Source organism: Camelus bactrianus, chromosome 4 (genome assembly GCF_048773025.1).
Source record: "Camelus bactrianus isolate YW-2024 breed Bactrian camel chromosome 4, ASM4877302v1, whole genome shotgun sequence".
Classification (NCBI taxonomy): Eukaryota; Metazoa; Chordata; class Mammalia; order Artiodactyla; family Camelidae; genus Camelus; species Camelus bactrianus.
This window is the reverse complement of record NC_133542.1, coordinates 48,022,080-48,040,225: the sequence shown is the minus strand read 5'-3', so window position 1 is coordinate 48,040,225 and position 18,146 is coordinate 48,022,080. Positions and strand designations below refer to the sequence as shown.

The 18,146-nt window shown below is 48.5% G+C and overlaps 1 protein-coding gene across 3 annotated transcripts in view; it reads right to left on the bottom strand.

The window, feature by feature from the left end:
- Positions 1 to 18,146, bottom strand: part of TMOD1 (tropomodulin 1) — a 78,104-nt gene that overhangs the window by 56,220 nt on the left and 3,738 nt on the right. Inside the window, exons 2-3 of one of the 3 annotated variants that reach the window (XM_074361873.1) lie at positions 17,509 to 17,575; positions 3,825 to 3,979 (exon numbers count right to left, since the gene is read on the bottom strand). In XM_074361873.1, coding sequence (XP_074217974.1) covers positions 3,825 to 3,944 — 120 coding nt within the window. In that variant the 5' untranslated portion in view covers positions 3,945 to 3,979; positions 17,509 to 17,575. Of the gene's footprint in view, positions 1 to 3,824; positions 3,980 to 15,732; positions 15,899 to 17,508; positions 17,576 to 18,146 lie in introns of those variants that run through there. The other 2 variants (XM_010952915.3, XM_074361872.1) reach the window with 2 other exon arrangements.

Below are 18,146 nucleotides of genomic sequence, written 5' to 3'. Positions count from 1 at the left end.
CTCCCTGTGCTTGCTTTCAGAGCACGGGCCCAGGGTGGGTGAAACTTGAGCTGGAATGTTTGTGCTCTCAGAAAGAAGGGAGGCCTACTAGATCTTTTCAAAACCCCCATACCGACTTGCAAATCAGGTAACAGAGACATCTCAGTGACGGGCCAATTGTGAGACTCAGACAAAAACCCCACTGGCCTCCCGTATCTCCTATCCTCTCTTGATTTCTCTCTTCTTTTCCTTGAACTTAGAGAGAAAGAGGTCTTTGAAAATGTCCATTTTGAAACCAGTGGTATGAGGCTCACAGGTCTCAGATTGCCCAACCCTACTCCCAAATTCGAGTGCACATTTACCTTCCTCCTGCCAGAGGGGGAGGCGCCACACTTTGGAGCCTGTTTGAAATTGGAGTCTCCATACACGGGTCCTGTGACGTTGGGCAAGTTAGTCAGCTCTCTGGGCCCTGGTTTCTCCACCCCTCCAGGGGACACACACATGCCTTCCTGTTAATCACCTGTGAGAAGGCTCAGGGGAGCCGGCTGTGTGAGAGCACAGAAGCCCTGGGAATTGCTGCTGGGGCCAGATACCCTGTTATCAGGAGTGGGAGCCCTTTGCAGTTCAGAAGCAGAACAGAGCTCCCAGCTGGGGCTCAAGCAGCCCTTAGGGGCTCTACTCTCAGTTCTGAAAGGGCTCCCGCATCTGGTCTCTGCCCACTCCCAGGTCCCAGGCCTGGCTCTGACCCCAACTACCCAGTTTATAGTCGCAGCCTAATCTGAACTCATCCTCACCCGGAGGCTCAGGGCAACTCCAACAGCCCCAAAGACCAGAGATTCCGCAAGATGGCAGAAGGGTTGTGGCGAGGGGCAGGGGCCCTTCCTTGTCTTCAGAAAAGAGTTCTTCCACCACCATGAGAGCCCCTTCCACCTCTCACCCATCTCCCCAGCATCTCCTCCAGGCCACCTGCCCTCTGCCCCTAGGGCCTCCCTGGGCCTGCTGAGAGAAGTCCAAACTCTTTAGTCTGCCTTGTACCATACCCCCATTATCTAGTCCAAACCCCCTTCCACACTTATCTAATCCTCCACAGAAACCACACCTAAATTCCTCGTCACCAGTTACTTTCTGTGCATGAGCCTTTGCTTGTGGCCTTCACTCAGCAGTTCTTTGTTTTTATTCTTGACTGAGAAAAATCCAGGGCCCAGTTCCAATATCACCTGCTCTGGGAAGCCTCCCACTAGAAGGAATTAATCCTCTCCCTGAGCTCCCTGTCTGTTCCCGTTTAGGACATGGTTTATTATGCCTGCTCCCCACTGGACTGAGGACCCAAAAGGCAGAATCCCCGCCAGGCTCCCCTGCTGCTGGCGGTGCAGGGCCCAGTGCCTGGCGGGTAGCCGAGTCATGTTTACTGAATTGACTGGAAAGTAGCTACATCCTCCTTTTGTTCTCACTTTTAAAAACTCTGTTTTTGCAATTCTACATGAGAGTGATCCAGGATAGAATTAGAACAGAATAACCTTATAGCAATAACGCTGGACGCTGATTATTTCTTGCCTACATCACTTGTTTTCACGGAAACCCAGGCTAATGGAAAGTGATGATGCAGGGCTCCCCAACCAAAGCTGCCTTCTTATCAGCCCTGGCAGCCTCACCTGGGGGACCATTTCCTCCTGGCTGGGCGAGGGTGAGGGGGTTGGGAGGATTGGAGAGTCGTTAATAGCAAGATGAGGACATGCTGCTGGAAGACTCTGTCACTCCATGGGGCCTAGGACCCAGGACCACCAGACAAGGATTCTGGGTTTTCTAGAAAGAGGACATTTAATTAAATCTGGAGATAAGACCAGACTAAAAGCTTATGAAAGCTTAGCCCTGAATGGGACCAACCAACTCCATCATTTCATGGATGGGGACACTGAGGCCTAAGGGAGGACAGCAGCTGGCCCAGGGTCACGTGGATGGGACATCTAACCTCTAGTCCTGCCTTTTCCTGCTGACCTCCACCCCCTCCACACCAGCTGCGGTTACTCGAGGGCTAGTGAGATGGCAGAGTAGTGTTCTTTTCTTTACGGATCACTGTTAAACCAGAGTTGAGCAGTGACAGGTTTTTTAAAAAGACATGAAATATCACATTTTTAATTAAATATATATCAAATGGGAAATTCACTTAATTCAGTAACATTCATTCTCCACCTTCTCAGTGCTGGGCACTGACCTGGGTGCCTGGGATACAGAGGGAGAAAGAAGGCCCCTGTCTAGCAGGCCACCTAGGAGTCCCTCCCTCAGCTCTGCAGTTGCTGGTCAAACCACAGACATGGCCAGAGAGCCTCCTGTCTCGTGATGCTGTAATCTGACTGCAAAGGTGAATTCTGAGCATTGAAACACTTACATGTGCCACCTATGAAATGCAGTGATAAAAACATCAAACAAGTGAAGGGGATTCTCCTAGGCCTTTCTTTCTCAGTTAATTGATTCCATGACACATAGTCCCCACTGTCCTACAGCAGCTGGTTTGACAGAACGATGGAGTGGGCTCTCACAGACTCGGCTGCCATGCAGTTAGGTTGTGACACCTTGTAGGCTGGGGCAAGGGTCCCTAGGAGTCTGTACATGCTCTGTATCAGTGTCCATTATATGGTGCTGCTTCTCCCATGGCCAGGATTCAGGGGTTCAGGAATTAAGGGTGGAAATGGGAGCAGCACCACTCACTATCACCACTGGTACCCCCGGTGACCCACTGGCAACATTTTTGTTTCCTGTTCCTGTGACATTATGCTCTGCTGACCTAGAGGTCTTAGTTCTAAAGGGAGGCACAACAATGATTCCACTGGATTGGAAGTTAAGACTGTTACCTGGCCACTTTGGGCTCCCCAAGCCTCTGAATTAATAGGCGGAGAAGGGAGTGTCTGTACTGGCTGGGGTGATTTGTCCTGATTACTACAGGGAAATCAGACTGCTGCTCCACAGTGGAGTAAGGCATGTCTGCAATACAGGGGACTCCTTAGGGCTTGCTTAGTATTACTAGGCCCTGTGATGAAAGTCAGTGGAAAACTGTAACAACTCAACTAAGGGTCCAGGCCCTTCAGGAGCAAAGGTTAGAGTCACCCTGCCAGTCAAAGAACCACAACCAGCTGAGGGGCTTGCTGAAGGCAGAGAGTGCAGAATGCGTAGTGGAAGAAGGTAGTTATAAATGCCACCTATGACCACGTGACCAGTTCGAGAAACGAGGACAATATTGTCATGAGTATTTTCTCCTTATTTTATTATGAACATGCCTGTGTTTGTGTGTGTGTGTGTGTGTGTGTGTGTGTGTGTGTATTAAATTGTTTTCTCCCCTCTCTTATTTTCTTAACGTGTAACATAAGATGTACTGATTTTATATTGTGGTGTTTAAGTATTGTTAATTTTACATCATAGTAGTTAAGTTATGGGATATTGAGGAGAAAAGTAAACATCACTCAAGGACTTTACCTCTTTTTCTGGCAGGTTGTACCCAGGATGGCTGTATCATGTTAGGCAGATTATGACCTTATGATTGACTTTCTATAGAGATAGGTATGGTTTAAATAGATGTGTATGGGTGCCAAGGTGACTAGGAGTGGACTTGTGATGGTTAATTCTGTCTGTCAACTTGACAGGGCCAGGGAGTGCACAGACATTTAGCTAAACATTCTGGGCATGTCTGTGAGGGTGTTTCTAGATGAAAGTAATATTTGAAATGGACTGTGATATTTGAAAAATACAGGGGAAGTGGTACTTCAGGAAGTCTGCACCTGCCCCTCCCGCAGGTGGTGACGGTTACTGTCCTTGCACCTGTGATAACACAGCCCCATTCAGTGCCTACTCACATCAGGGTCCAGCTCATCCAGCTCATTTTCCAGGGTCCTGAGTTCTTCCTCTGTTAGGGCTCCAAGGATTTCATCTTCATCCAGGTCACGGTATTTCTCTAGCTCTCGCCTGTATGACATTGTCAGAGAATGTTCTGTGCTGATCTACGTACGACCTACCAGAAAGAAAAAAATCTTAGAAAGACCCTTCTTGGATTTGCTCTCAGAGTAAACAGATGCCTCTTTAAATGCAGTGGGAAGGAATGTGCTATTGTGTATAGAGTTGATGTTAAGGATTGAATTGTATTCCCTCCAAATTCACATATTGCAGTCCTAACCCCCATACCTCAGTAACCCAGTACCACATTCCAAGTAAGAAGGCAATGCTACTTGGAAAGAGGGTTGTTGCAGATGTCATGAGTTAAGTATAGATGAGGTCATGCTGGAGAAGGATGGGCCTCTAATCCAACAGGACGGCAGTCCTTATAAAAAGAGGAAATTTGGACAACCAGGCACACAGGAAGAACACCCTATGAAGATGAAGGCAGAGATAGGGGTCATGCTTCTACAGGCCAAGGAAGACCAAAGATTACCAGCAAACCGTCAGACGCTGGAGAAGAGGCCTGGAATAGACCCTCACAGCCCTTGGGAGGGACCAACCTGCCAATACCTTGATCTTGGACATCTAGCCTCCAGAACTTTGAGACAATGAATGCCTGCTGTTTAAACCACTTAGTTTGTGGTTGTTATGGCAGCCCTAGAACTACTACCAACAGGATCGCCTTCTTCACAGCAGTTTGTGGTTTTACACCCCCATACAAACAAACACAAACAAAACCCATGGCTCATCTGTGAAATAACTGATGGAACTTTCCAGAGTGGAGAGAAACAAAAACTAGGAAAAGACAACCAACTAACCAATCAAAAAGCTGGGATTACTTGTTAACTAAAAATAATGGAAGTAATTAAAAAGAAACTAAACCCAAAGTTCTCTCAGCTGCCAGAAAAAGCCTCCATTTCAGAAAGCAGAGATGCACGTTATTAATGTTAAGTCTGTGCACGTATGGGCATATCTGCAGGAGAAATCCAAGTGGGTGACAGCTGGCTTGATAAGAAAGAACTTGCCTCCCAGATACAGAAAGGCCAGTGCCATCCTTTTCTCTAAGAATGGCTCAGCTTAAACTGACATTTTCTTTTGACCAGACCCCAAGAATGCAACGTTCAGACCATACGTGGGTCCACCCCTCGATTCATTTCTATTTACTTCCAAAGAAAGCATAAGCCGCTGACAGTGCTCTCGTATAGACGGAAAAAACCCCTCCTGAGGGCTCTCAGAGAATAACCTAATTTGGATTTTCCTGAGTGGAGCCAGGAGAGGCCCTATGGTCTGCATCCCAGGACCAAGAGGAACCTCAGGAAAGGGCTCAGAAGCTTCCAGAGACACCTCCGAACTAGTGACTCTTAGGTGGGCTGCAAATGCATTTTTGGGGTTCAAACAGGTCTCAGACTGTACGAAGCTGCACAGGACTCGGGACTGCCTGACTTCTCAGAACTGCTGGCATGCTTCCACACAATGGATGTCACCACGAGGGACAGGATACAAGCAGAATTTCCCTGTCCTTTGGACCATGAAACCATGTCTCTGAGAAACTGCTTCTGAAATTGGAATTTTATGGAACAACTTTTGGAAAACACAGCCTTAGACTCACCTCTGGTTCACATGAGGGAGCCACTCAGACTCACACAGGAAGGGACTAGGGGACAGGCCCAGCTGAGACAGGTTTGGGACCCTGGGAACTTCCCAAATGTGTTATCTTTGCCTGTTGACTTATTTTTCCTATACACTAAAATGCTTAGAAAGTCAGGGGCAGACACTGGAAAAGGGATGAGCTAGGACAAGGGAGCAGGGAGGGAGGAATCCAGATCAAAGCCAGCGGGAAGAAGAGAGAAATGGGTGGTAACTATGGGGCCCACTGAAGAAGGGGTGGGGCCAGGTGGCGGGCCACCTCCAGAATGCCACTCGAGGGATGCAGTCATTAAATTTCCTGCAGAAGTCTCCCTCTTAGCACACACAGGAAAATTAATGTTCCACTTACATGCTCCAAGGTGCTGATGAATTCAAAAATCTTATTTCAGAGGATTTAAAAGGCCCTTTCTAACGTCAAGTGCCCTGTGAATATTACGGAGTGATGAAGCATTGCATTAAATAAGCTGAGAGGAACAGAGAAGTCCTAAGGTAAACAATGAAGCTGTCAGCTTCAAGCCACACTCATCTACTTGGCTCCCAGGGATGGTTTCTCTAAAGCGAGATTCTCCTGTGGTCAGTGATGTGGGGGAACTGGAGATAGGGAAGGGACAGGGTGGGAGGGAGGTGAACACAGCACATTAATAGAGCCCACTTCTAAGCCGGCTTAGAAGAGATGGTATTTTATAACTGTTAGTAAAAGGCCTCTGTTTCCCCATAGAAAAGGTGTCAAGAATGGACCCAGGCCTGAGATTCAGAGGATGCTGGCTGGAGTGCTAGTTGTGTTGGTAACTCCCTGGGTGAACTTTGCTAAATTCCTCTCGTCTTTGGGCCTCAGTTTGCTTATCTGTAAAATGAGCATATATGGACTGGGAAATTCTCCTTATAACAAATCCCCCACCAGTGGTCTTCAAGCTGTGCTTAGGGGAGATCTCAGGTTCCAAGAAAGCTTCTCCAGAGCCCCTGCTGGGGTTAACTAGGAGAGGCTAAGCAAAGGGGCTCTCCCCTGCTACTGCCTGATCTATTTGGGATTCCACGTAAGATTTCCCTTGAGGAAGGGATTCGGCTGCTAAAATAAAAAGCTGAAAATCACTGGACTGACTTTCTTCATCTGTACAGTAAGAGGGTAACAGTACTCGCCCCATAGGGTGCTGCGACAATTAAGTGGCAACAAGCAGATAAGGTGCAAAAGCTTGGGGCTGGGGCGTGGTCAATGAAGGCTCAACAAAGTCCAGCCACTGTGAGGCTGCCTCAGCCACTGCTGCTGCTGGGGCCACCCCCCTCCCCCACTCCACTCCCCCAAACACTATCATCAGGCTGTCATGTCCCTCAGGTAAGGACCTGTGTCTTCTTGTCCTCGTGGCCCCAGTGCCCAGCCCTGTGCTTGGTGAAGGTGCTAGAAGGGCAAGAGCACATTTATGTTTTGATCTAGTGTCCTTGGGACTTGGGGCAAGTCCCTTCTCTTCTCGGATCCTCTGTTTCCCCATTTTTAAACTGGAAAGATCTGGGAGGGCTGGGAACCCAAGAGGGGAGGGGAGGCAGGTAGGGGTGATGACACTGCTGGAGCTCCCAGCATGGCCTTCCCCGATGGAGCACAGGGCTGCTGCTACCTGCTTTACAGATCGGGTCCTGAGTAAGAGCTGGTGAGAAAAAGAAAAGGATAGCTCAATAAATTTAAAACACATTTAAAAACTTAAGTCTTCCAAATCGTATTTTACACTGCCGGCATATCTGGCCACCCTGCTTCTCGATGGCAGAAGCCCTAAGCTGCTGCTAAGTATGAAAAAAACAGAAAAGAATTTATAAGCTGTGCCAGGAAGTAAAACTCGGCAGGTTGGACAGTAAAAATTAGTGGGTCAAGGGCTGAGGCCATCCATCAGGAAGCTTCAGAAATGAAAGCTCTGAGACAGGGAAGCTCCTGGAGGACCAAATGCGCTTTTAAATCTTTCAGGGGAAGTAGGTGCAGTCCCTTCTGCTAATGGCATCTGCATCTGCCCTGGAGGAGCGCTGCTGGAGGAGGCGCTGGGCGGCACCTTGATTTATGACTGCACTTCCCTGAGGTCAGGAAGAGCTGAGTCACAAGTTCAAGTGAATATTTTCCAGTTACACCATCTTGTCATTTCAGCCCGAGTGAATGTCTTGATGCTGGGCAAAGGAAGGTGGATTTACAAACAAAGCTAATTCTTCATACCCCCTCTCCCCTGTCTTTGTTCTTCTCTTTCTGAAGACACTTTGGCTAAAGGGATTGTAGGTCACGATCCCTCATCACTGAAGCCTGCGCCTCTCTCTTCCATGGGTTCCAGGGACACAAGCATGCCTGAGCTGTCCCTGGTCCCTCCTGAAAGAGTTGTTTCCCCCTGCCCTCCAAGGGGCACCTCTGGGGGCAGCCATGCTTTATATCATGTGATTCCCCCACTCAGCTGATTGGACAGAGTAGGTGCCTGCCTCCAGGGCAGCCAGTTGCTTGGCTAGTCAATGACCTATGTGGTGGCTTGGGATTAAAAAAAAAATCGTGAGTTGGATGAATGAGCTCCTTTATTTCTTGGGATTTGTATTGATTCCTGAGACTGCCCTAACAAACTGAGGGGCTAAACAGCAGAAATTCATTGTCTCTCAGCTCTGAGGCTACAAGTCCAAAATCTAGGTGTGGCAGGATTGGCTCCTTCTGGGGGCTCTGAGGGAGAATCTGAAGGGTGAGCTCACAGGGCTGAGAGATGGGAACACCAGGTCGCCAGAAGCGCCCTGTCCCTGCTCCCTCAGGCCTGGGTTGCTACAGCGCTTGTTGAATTCCCATGAGACCCCCGTCCTCCCACAGTCCTTCTGGGATCTACCGCCTCCTCAGGCTCCCTCACTGCACTCAGGTACCTCGAATGGATCCCCACCCCTTGCAGCCAAGCAAGTACGAGACTCTCCAGGTTTACCTCCTTCCTTTCTCCCCACTCTTCAGTCTCCTTGACCACAGATTCTTCTTGGCCCACTTGTTCCCTTGGGCTCTGCCCTCTTCTTACATCTCACACTCCCCTGTTGGTTCTTATTTCCGCTGGGGTCTATTACCAGTGATAAACTGATGACTCTTGCCCGGTCTCTCCAGCCCAGGCTCCCTCCTGGGCACTTCTCCTGGAGTCCCTCAGGCTTCAAGTGCCCAACTCTGAGCACGGCCACCTCACCTCCACGTCCTCACCCTGCTGCCATCAGCTCCCCAGGCCAGACCCCTGGGGTCAGCCCGAACTCTCCCCTCCCACTCCCTCAGCCCTGGTGGGTCCCCATGCCTGTCAGTCCTCTATTTTTTTTTTTAATGTTATAGTTTTTTTTTTTGGTTAGATTATGGTAAAATGCACAAACATAAAATTAACCATTTTAAGTGTACAGTATAGAACTCGGTACATGCACACTGTTGTACAACCAATACCACCATCCATCTCTAGAACTTTTTCATCTTCCTGACTGAAACTCTGTTCCCCTTTAAGCACTAACCCCCCTCCCCTTCCCCCCAGCCTCTGGCAGCCACCATTCTACCTTCTGTGTCCTTGAGTCTGACTACACTAGGTGCCTCATCTGAGTGGAATCAGACACTGTTATCCCTTTGTGACTAGACTCCTCTCTCTACCATCCTTTGTATCTGTCCCTCCTCTCCCTTGTCATGGCAACTGCCTTTTTCAGATCTGTGTTATCACAGCAGCCTCCCAACCCGGCTCCCTGCCTCCATTCTCCTACCTTCCTGTCCACACTCAACTCAGCCTCCAAGTGATCTTTGTGAAAATCAGTTATGATGCTGCTCCCAAGCTGAAAGCCACCTTCAACAGCCCCCATTATGACAGATGGAGTGCAAACTCCCCAGCCTGGGGTTTGAGGCCACTGGAAACCTGGTGGCCTCTGTACGCTCTCCGCCCCCCTGCCTCCAGCTTCTAATCCCAGCACAGGCCTTCCCCTTCCAGCTGGACCTGCCACTCATCCCCAAGCACCCCTGAAATTCTGGGCTATGTACACACTGTCCTCTCAGCCTGGAGCACCCTCTCCCAGCCTCCACACTCTCTGAGGTCACGCTAAGTCCACAAAGCCCCTCCAGCAGCTCCCTCAACCTCCTTACTGGAGTGACACAGCCTCTCTCCTCCAGCAGGCTGTGTGTAGCCCAAGGAAAGCAGTGCTTCCCTGCCCAGCGGAGGAGACCATGGCTTCCACCTCTCCCAGTCCCCAGGCTGAACTGGGTTGGGGAAGCAATCATGTCTGACCAGCCACACATCTCAGAGCACAGCTCAGACTAAAGCCACCGTTACTGCAGGTCAGTCAGGGCTACAGACGCTGTGGAGCCAGATGGACAACCGAATTCTAGCCCAGACCAGTAACCCCAAAAGGAAGAAAGTCAACTGTCCCTCAACTGGGTGGGCAGGGTAGGGTGTGGAGGGGTAGACAAGTGGGTAATGGAAGTTTGGGGGGCTTAACTTCCTCAAGGTTTAGATTTTAAAACAGGGTCATAAAACATAACACAATAATTACACCTAAAACCACTCCAAAGTGCAGAGACTTTGCGTTTTTGACAAAACAACAACAACAACAAAGCACTTTCATGCCCAACAGTTTCATGTCCCCGGCAGGGCAAGAAGTGAGAGCGCTGTCACCTGTGTGGGATCTGGACAGACGGGGAGAGAGCTGGACCGAGAGGACCACGTTCTCCAGCCTCCTAGGTCCGAAGCCCCTGCCATCTCGCATCCCCAAGGAGCCCCTGGTGATGGCCTGAGAGCTCACCGCGCCCTGATGAAAGGCTCTCCCAGGCAGCGCTGGCTACAGAATTTGCCTAGTCCAGGGCAAAGTAAGACCAGGGGGGTCTTGCATTCAAAAATGGGGAAAAGGTGCCATTAAAGGTACCAAGACAAAGGTTTTTCCTTTCTCTCATGGTCTCTGTCTTGATCAGTCATGGTGATTTAAAAATTCATAATTAAAAAAATTATGTCTCGATCTACACAGGTGCCCCAATGCTGTGACTCAGAGCACGTACTCCAAGTCCTCTGCCTACCAGCTTCCCTCCCTGCCAGATGCAGGACAGAGACGCTTGCCGTGATAGGGTGCCACACAGTCAAGCCAGGCATCTCCCCTTCCAGTGGGGCCACTGCCCCACCACACACGGAGACGGGCGATTCCAAGTGTATCCCAACCTCTGCACAAGGACACTGGGTGCCTGGATCAGGGAGGACAAGAGGTTTGCTCTGCAGAGTTGCCAGCTGAAGGTACCTGGGGCAAGAGCCCCTGCAGTAGCTGGGCAGGTGGGGAGGGGGAGGCTGGTGGGATCTGAGAGTGCCAGGAGGCGAGGCAGCCAAGTCTAAGAACCTACCCTCAGGAGCTAGCAGGTGGTAAGGCCTCACGTGAGCAGAGGCTCCAAGCCCTGATGCATGCTCCACAGTCCATTGGGCTTCACTTAAAAATATAAACTCATATGACTGAAAAATTGTGCTGTACACCAGAAATTGACACAATATTGTAAACTGACTATAACTCAATAAAAAAATAAATCCAAAGATAAAATTTAAGAATTTTGAGAAAGCAACTATGGAGCATTCTACCAAGCACGGGGTCCTTCTGAAAGCAGGGCTCTGCACAACTGCACAACCTACAACCTGTTCCCAGCCCTCTTCAAGGACACACACCATACACCCCGAAGGCCCCAGGGCTACACCCAGCCTTGGCTCACCTGGAATGGTCCTCTTCCTTCCTAGTATCTTCCAACCCACTGGAATCTCCAGTCCCTGGGGCCTATAGGAACATGGGGCCATTGTACAGTGGCAGAAGGGACACTGGCATAGGAATCAGGGGACTTGGTTCCAAGTGAGGTGAGATAAAGGATGATGTAGTTCAGATCACTGGTTTCCTTCTCCTTTCCTCACTCCCACGGAGGTACAGCCCAATAAGCTGACCCTACAAGCATTAGATGGGTGGACACGGCTGGGCAGCCATGAGAAAGGTTTGGGGGTTCTCAAGTGACTGTCCACCCTATGTAGACCAACAGTGTGAGACGCTGGCCCCCAAAGTCACGGTGCGATCTCAGCCACATTAATAAAGGTACAGGGGACAAAGTAAGGGCAATGATGCTCAGCTCTGGGCCCCTACTCTTTTGTGCAGGGCGTGATTTTCTTCCTTTTTAATAGGCATTGGGTCTACACTGTCAAGTGGGCAAGTCTGAAGAGCACAGCTCACTGAGTCTGTTCATACGCATACACTTACGTAAGCACCACTCCCATGAAGATACAGGACATTCCCAGCCCACCACGAGGCTTTCTCATCTCTGTCTCAGCCCATCTCCCTCAAAGGCAACTCCTATTCTGACTTTTAAAACCACAGATTAGCTCTGACTGCTTTAGAACATCATATAAATGGAAACATACAGTGGGTATGTTCTTGTGTATGGCTCCTTTCCCTCAACATTTTGTCTGCGAGATTCATCTGTGTTGTGTGTTAGAGTGGCAGTTCATTCTTCTCCATTGATGTGTAGGATTCCATCACATGAATTACACCATAATTTATTCATGTACTCTACTGTTAATGGACATTTAAGTTATTTCCAGTATTTGGTAATTATAAATAGTGCTATGACTGTCTTGGTAGGACTAATTAATCACTTACTTCTCTTGGGTATGTACCTGGAGTAGAATTTCTGGATCAAAGAGGAGGCATACACTTAGTTTCCACAGGTATTGTCAAACAGTTTTCCAAAGTAACTGTACAATTTTACATCCCCACCAGCAATGTATGAGAGCTCCAGTTGTTCCACACCCTTGTCACCTCTTGGTATTGTCCATACTTTTCATTTTAGCCATTATGGTGGGTTGGCAGTGGTATCTTGTTGTGCATTTCTCTGATGACTAAGGATGCTGAACACATTTTATATGCATACTGGCCACGTGGGTGACCTCTCCTGTGAACTAGGCCTTCTCTCTTCAGTGGTGCTGACTGAGCCCAGAAAAGAGGGGCCGGGTGTCCTATGAAAAACAATTGAAGGACCAGGGGGAACACGGCACACTCTGCAAACCTCTAATGGGCTGAGCTGGGGTAGAAGGAACAAAAGTGGTCTGTGGCTCCCTAGCACTCAGAAGACGTAGATTTACAGAGGTTACCAGAACATGGATTTCCGATCAGCACAAGGAACTGTCTAAAAATAAAAAATGCCCCAGGAGGCACCGGGCTGATTGAGGAGGTGGTGAGCACCTGTTATGACAGTCACATGAGCAGGGATGCTGGAGTCCCAGATGAGGTCTCCAGAGGGGTTATTGGGAGTTGACAAGATGAGATTTAAGGCCCTTCAAGACTTGATTATGAAAGGCATGTTTGGAGCCACTGAGTGGAGAGGACAAGGACTTAGAGATCAGTTCTCTTTAAACTTTTTGTTTTCTAGCCTGTTTGCACTATTCTCCCTGGCTGATCTCATTCCCTTAGTCACTTGGGAAAGTACCTTCTGAAAACACAGGGAGACAAAACACAGCATTTGACTCCATCACTCTCTGTGGTGGCTACGAGCCCCATCCCAGTTCACACGGAGCCTCAAAGGTCTACATGTCAGTCACAGTGGTCAGATGGTTTAAATTAGGAAAGCACGTGTGCCTGTACCAGTGTATGTTTTCATTTTGCATCTCTTGAGGTCATCACAGGTCTGAGTCACTGCACGAATCACTGTAAGCAACAGGGTTCTAGGAAAAGACTCTGAATCCATGGCCCTGTCCCAGCTGGCCTGCCCACCTACCCGCCTGCCCTGCAAACCCTACTGTAGCGTATGCCACTCTGCAGCTCCTCCTCCCCAACTCTCTGCAACTGCCCTGGCTTGGGCCACCATGAGCTCTCACCAGCCTCTGTCTCTTCCATGGCTTCTTTCTCCACATCGGCTGAAAAGTGTTCTAGCAGCTAAGTAGTTAATACAAGCAGGAGGGGCTGTCAGAGTTCTGCTGTCAGAGGCATCATCTTATTGCATCCACAACCCCCTCCCTGAGACTGAAAGCTACTTGAAGGCAAGCATCCCTGTCTCCTACAGCCCATTGTAAAGCCCCACCTCTCTCAGGTGCTTCAGGCAGGTTTGTTGAGTAAGTGAATGAATGAATGCCTGGCATTGCTACTGGCTTTGACAGCCGTAAGACAAAAGCCTTGGCAGAATAAAAGTTGGCTTACAGGAAAGCTTGTGAGCTCACTCCTATTCTCACTCTCCATTTCACAAACACAAACTTTGACATCTCGCCTCCGAGCAGGTATTAACACAGGTACAGCTTAATGACCCGAGTTTCTGTATTTTCTGAAAAAGCAGTATGAAAATTAGCATGAACAAAGGGATCCTACCAAAAAAAAAAAAAAAACAAAAAAATAACCAGCCCAACAAAAATGTGGGAAGAGGAAAGGAACAGGCAATTCACATAAAACAGAGATACGAATGGCTAGTGAGCCTATGAACAGAGAACCGAACTCACCCACAATTACAGAAACGTAAATCGAGAGAAGAGACATCAGTTCTCATCTCTCAGATTAACAAAGATGAAAACGTCTGAGAATCTCTGATATTCATAAGATGTGCAGGAGACCAACACACAAAAGAGAAGTACACATTGGTACACCATCTCTCAAGGCAAGCTGAGCAGTATCTCTCCAAATGCACATAATCTTTGACTCAGCAATTCACTTCTAGGAATTTATCCTGCCAGTTTACTCACTGAATTGTACAAAGATCTATGTACAAATCATCTGGTTATTACCTACATTAGCAAAAAACTGGAAACCACGTAAGAGTTCATCAACAGGGCACTGGGCAAATGAATGATAATGTAGACCCTAGAACACCACGAACACCATCCTTGAGGCTACTGTTGCCCATTATGTCTCTGTACCGCCACACAGCAAGCACTAGTCTGCACAGACCACATACCAGGCACAGTGCTAAATGCTCTACATGGACTATCTCATGCAGTCCTCGTAACTCTGTGAAGTAGGTATTTTTTAATTCCCATTTAAGCTGAAGAAACTGAAATGCAGTAATCTGACTGAACCAGTTTCCTAGGGCCACCATAACAAAGTACCACAAACTGGATAGCTGAAAACAGCAGAAATCTATTCCATTACAGTTCAGGCAGCCGGAAATTGGAAATCAAGATGTCGGCAGGGTTGGCTCCCTTTGGAGCCACTGACAGAGACTCCACTCCATGCTTTTCTCCTCGTTTCTGGGGGCTGCTGGCCATCCTTGGCTCTCCCTGCCTGTGCCTGCATCACTCCAACCTCTGACTCCGTCATCTCCCCTGTGTGTGTCCTCTCCTCTTCTCATAAGGACACCAGTCATTGGATTTAAGGCCCACCCTAACCCAGTAGGATCTCATCTTAACTAATTACATCTGCAAAGACCCTGTTTCCAAAGAAGGTCACATTCTGAGGTTCCGAGGGGACACAGTCATATAATCCACTACAGTGACGAAGGTAACAAAGCCAGCAAGCAGTAGAGCTGGCAGGAAATCCGTGCTCATTGCTACTGCTCAGGCCACCTTCCCCCAGCAGCTGTCACTTCTGTAACGCTGACAGAGTCCCAGGCCCTGTCTCAAGCATGTTACATACAATAACTCATTTAGTCCCCACAATGACTCCACTTTATAGATCATAGCTGGGGAAGTTGAGGCACAGGGAGTTAAAAGTTACCTGAGATTACACAGCCACTAACGGACAGACCTCAGATTTGAACCCAGGGAGGCATGTTCTTAACCACTACGCAAAATTGCCTGCCGGCACCCTGAGAATTAGGGTTAAGAAAACATTTCTCTCTCCTGCAAGACCGGTCTTTTTTCAAATCAGACGTGACCTGGCCTCCAATTCATCTTTCCTCCCTTTCCCTTTTGGCTCTCATGATTCATCTCAGAGCTGATGTGAGTGTCCAAAAACAGTTGCTGTCTTCAGCTAGGACCCTGGCACATTTCCCCTCCTTATTCTGCATTGGGTATTCTTAACCTAGGCTTTGGAAAGGCTTTCAGAGTGACGCATGTGCCCACGGAAATGACATGCAAACTGTTGTGTGCGTGGACATTTTCATTTTTCTGGAGCAAGGGTCCATGGCTCCCATCCCATTGTATTCTCAAAGACTTTCCGGATCCTAGTTTTCAAATTTTCTGCTCTTTTTTTTTTTTTTGACGTTTTACTAGTTATGTTGTCTGTGCCAGTTTATTTTAAGCAATCTCATACCCTTTCAATGGTGTAAGTGGAATGCAGTTTAACAACCATACACAAATGCATACAATGTTGCCATCCAGTCTGACTTTTTAAATCTTCCCGGGTTTGCAGGGAGAAGTCCGCCTTCCCAGCTCTCCGATCCCTTGTTTTCTGAGTGGTTTTGAGGCAGGCATCTGGGTTCCCATCCCAGCTCTGGCCAGGTGTTCATCCTGTGCTCATAGACACCAAACATGTAAGCAGGGTGCACTGAAAAAGGCAATTGGTTACAGAAGCCTAGAACTCTGGTGCTCAGCGGAGGTTCTAGGCTGGCCAGGTACAAGGCAGTTTGACTTTAAAGCCTTAGCAGGGCCTAAATTTCTCCGGAACACAAAGGAGAAGGCAGGAAGGCAAAAGAAATAACCCACAGCTGTGGACCTAACCTTTCCAGCGGCCTACCTTCCCTAGGGCCTTTTTCAGTGAGCTCTAGCCACGTGCCCCACCACGTGCCCCTCCCCCAATCACAGGCCCCATCATTAGTTCTCGGACCCTGAACATTCTATTACCTGGGCTTTCCCACGTGCCCCACTGCACACCACACACCCCCACCACATGCTCCACTTTGTTCTAGCCCCGCCAGGTGCTTCTGCATGTCCCCAGTGTGCTCCATAAAGACAAAAACTAAACAAAAACAACCAGAAAGAGCCCTGGAGTTTTGATTTTGAGTCAAGGCTTAAATGAATTCATTTGTAGGTTTAAATAAAAACACTATCTGAAAGCCATGGCCAAGGGAAAAGTTGGTGATAACTAGCACTCACCTTGGCGCTCACAGTGCGGTGGTCTGTGTTTGCAGGATGAGACTCACAGTATTAGTTCATTAGCGCTTATTAGGAATGATTAAGCTTATTATTTAATAAGCTTATTAGAAACAAGCTGCTTATTAGAAATTCAGAATCTCAGGCTCCCTCCTGAGCCTACTGAGCCGAAATCTGCATTAACAAGATGCCGAGTGATTCCAGTGGTAGAGAAGCACTAGTCTGGAACACAAAGGCTCATTTCTTAAGTTTACCAAACCATGGAGAGCCCTTGGTTTTTTCTGGGGAATACACACCCCACTTGGATGACCTGGGATAATTCCTATTCGGATTCACTGTGCTTTTCACAAAAAGGGGTAATAAGACCTGCCCTTCCTTCTTACAGGGTTACTGTGAGTGTCAGGTGAGAGCATGGGTTCATTCCATTTATTGTGAGGGGGCTGACAGGGGCTGCAGGGTTGGCAGGCAGCAGAACGGGTATGGTTTCTGCCCTCACAGAGCTGATGGCCTGGTGGGGTGGGAAACCACACAGATGATGTTGTGTGATTGTCGTCATTATCACAGGGTTTTCCGTTACTTATTCTTTTACATATTCATTCATTCAATGATCAGTTATTTACTAAAACATAAGATACTTGCACTATGCCAAGCGCTGAGCTCTGAGCTCGACACTGGGGAAGGAGAAATAAGTGAACCATAAACTCAGCCCTCGAGGGTATCAGTCTAGTGAGAGATAAGGATGATGATTACATTTAGAAGACACTATGGCTGGTTCTCTGAGGTCTACTCAGAGGGCTATGGGAGCACAGGTGAGGCAATGACTGGCTTTGCTTTAAAGGATTACAAGTTCGCTGTGTTGAGAAGGGAGAGAACAGCATTCTAGGCAGAAGGAACAGCAGGGACCAAGACAGAGAGGTGAGGGCACATGTGCTTGCACCACGGCCAGAGGGTAAGGAGGAATGGAGGCGAGTGCCAGGAGATGGTTTTGGAGAAGTACCTTGGGGCCAGATCTTAAATGGTCCTGGAGTTCGATGACAAAGAATCTGGTAGGAAATGGGGAGTCCCTGAAGAGAGAGGAATAACATTGTCAGAGCTACACTTCACCAAGATCTTTCAACAGCAGCATGAGAAGGAAAGGCTTGGGGCAGAAAGACTCATCAGAGGCTCTGACAATAGCTCGGGGATAGTGATTGTGGGGATAGAAACGAACAGAAGAGATATTAAGGAAACTAGAATGGATAGGACTTCAGACCAAATGAATGTGATGGTGAAAGGTAGGGAGGTTTCTGGCTCAGAGCCTGGGTGGATGGTGTTACTGTTAACCAAGACAGGGGGACACTGGAGGAAGACTGCATGAGCCTGAGTCGGGCCTGTCGGGTGCAAAGTGCCTTTGGGACACCCTGTTGGCTTTGTCCAATAGGCTGGGGTCACAGATGCCTAGAACTGAGAAGAATGGTCCAGGCCACACGAATTTAGGAGTTGCCAGTGTACAGGGGGTAGTTGGAGCCATGGGAGTGAATGGGACTGTAGGAGGCTGTGGATGGAAAGGAATAGGGTTGAGAGAGGCACTAACATGTAAGGGATGAGAAGAAGAGATGAGTCCGTGAAGAAGGCTGAGTGAGGCCAAGAGGCACT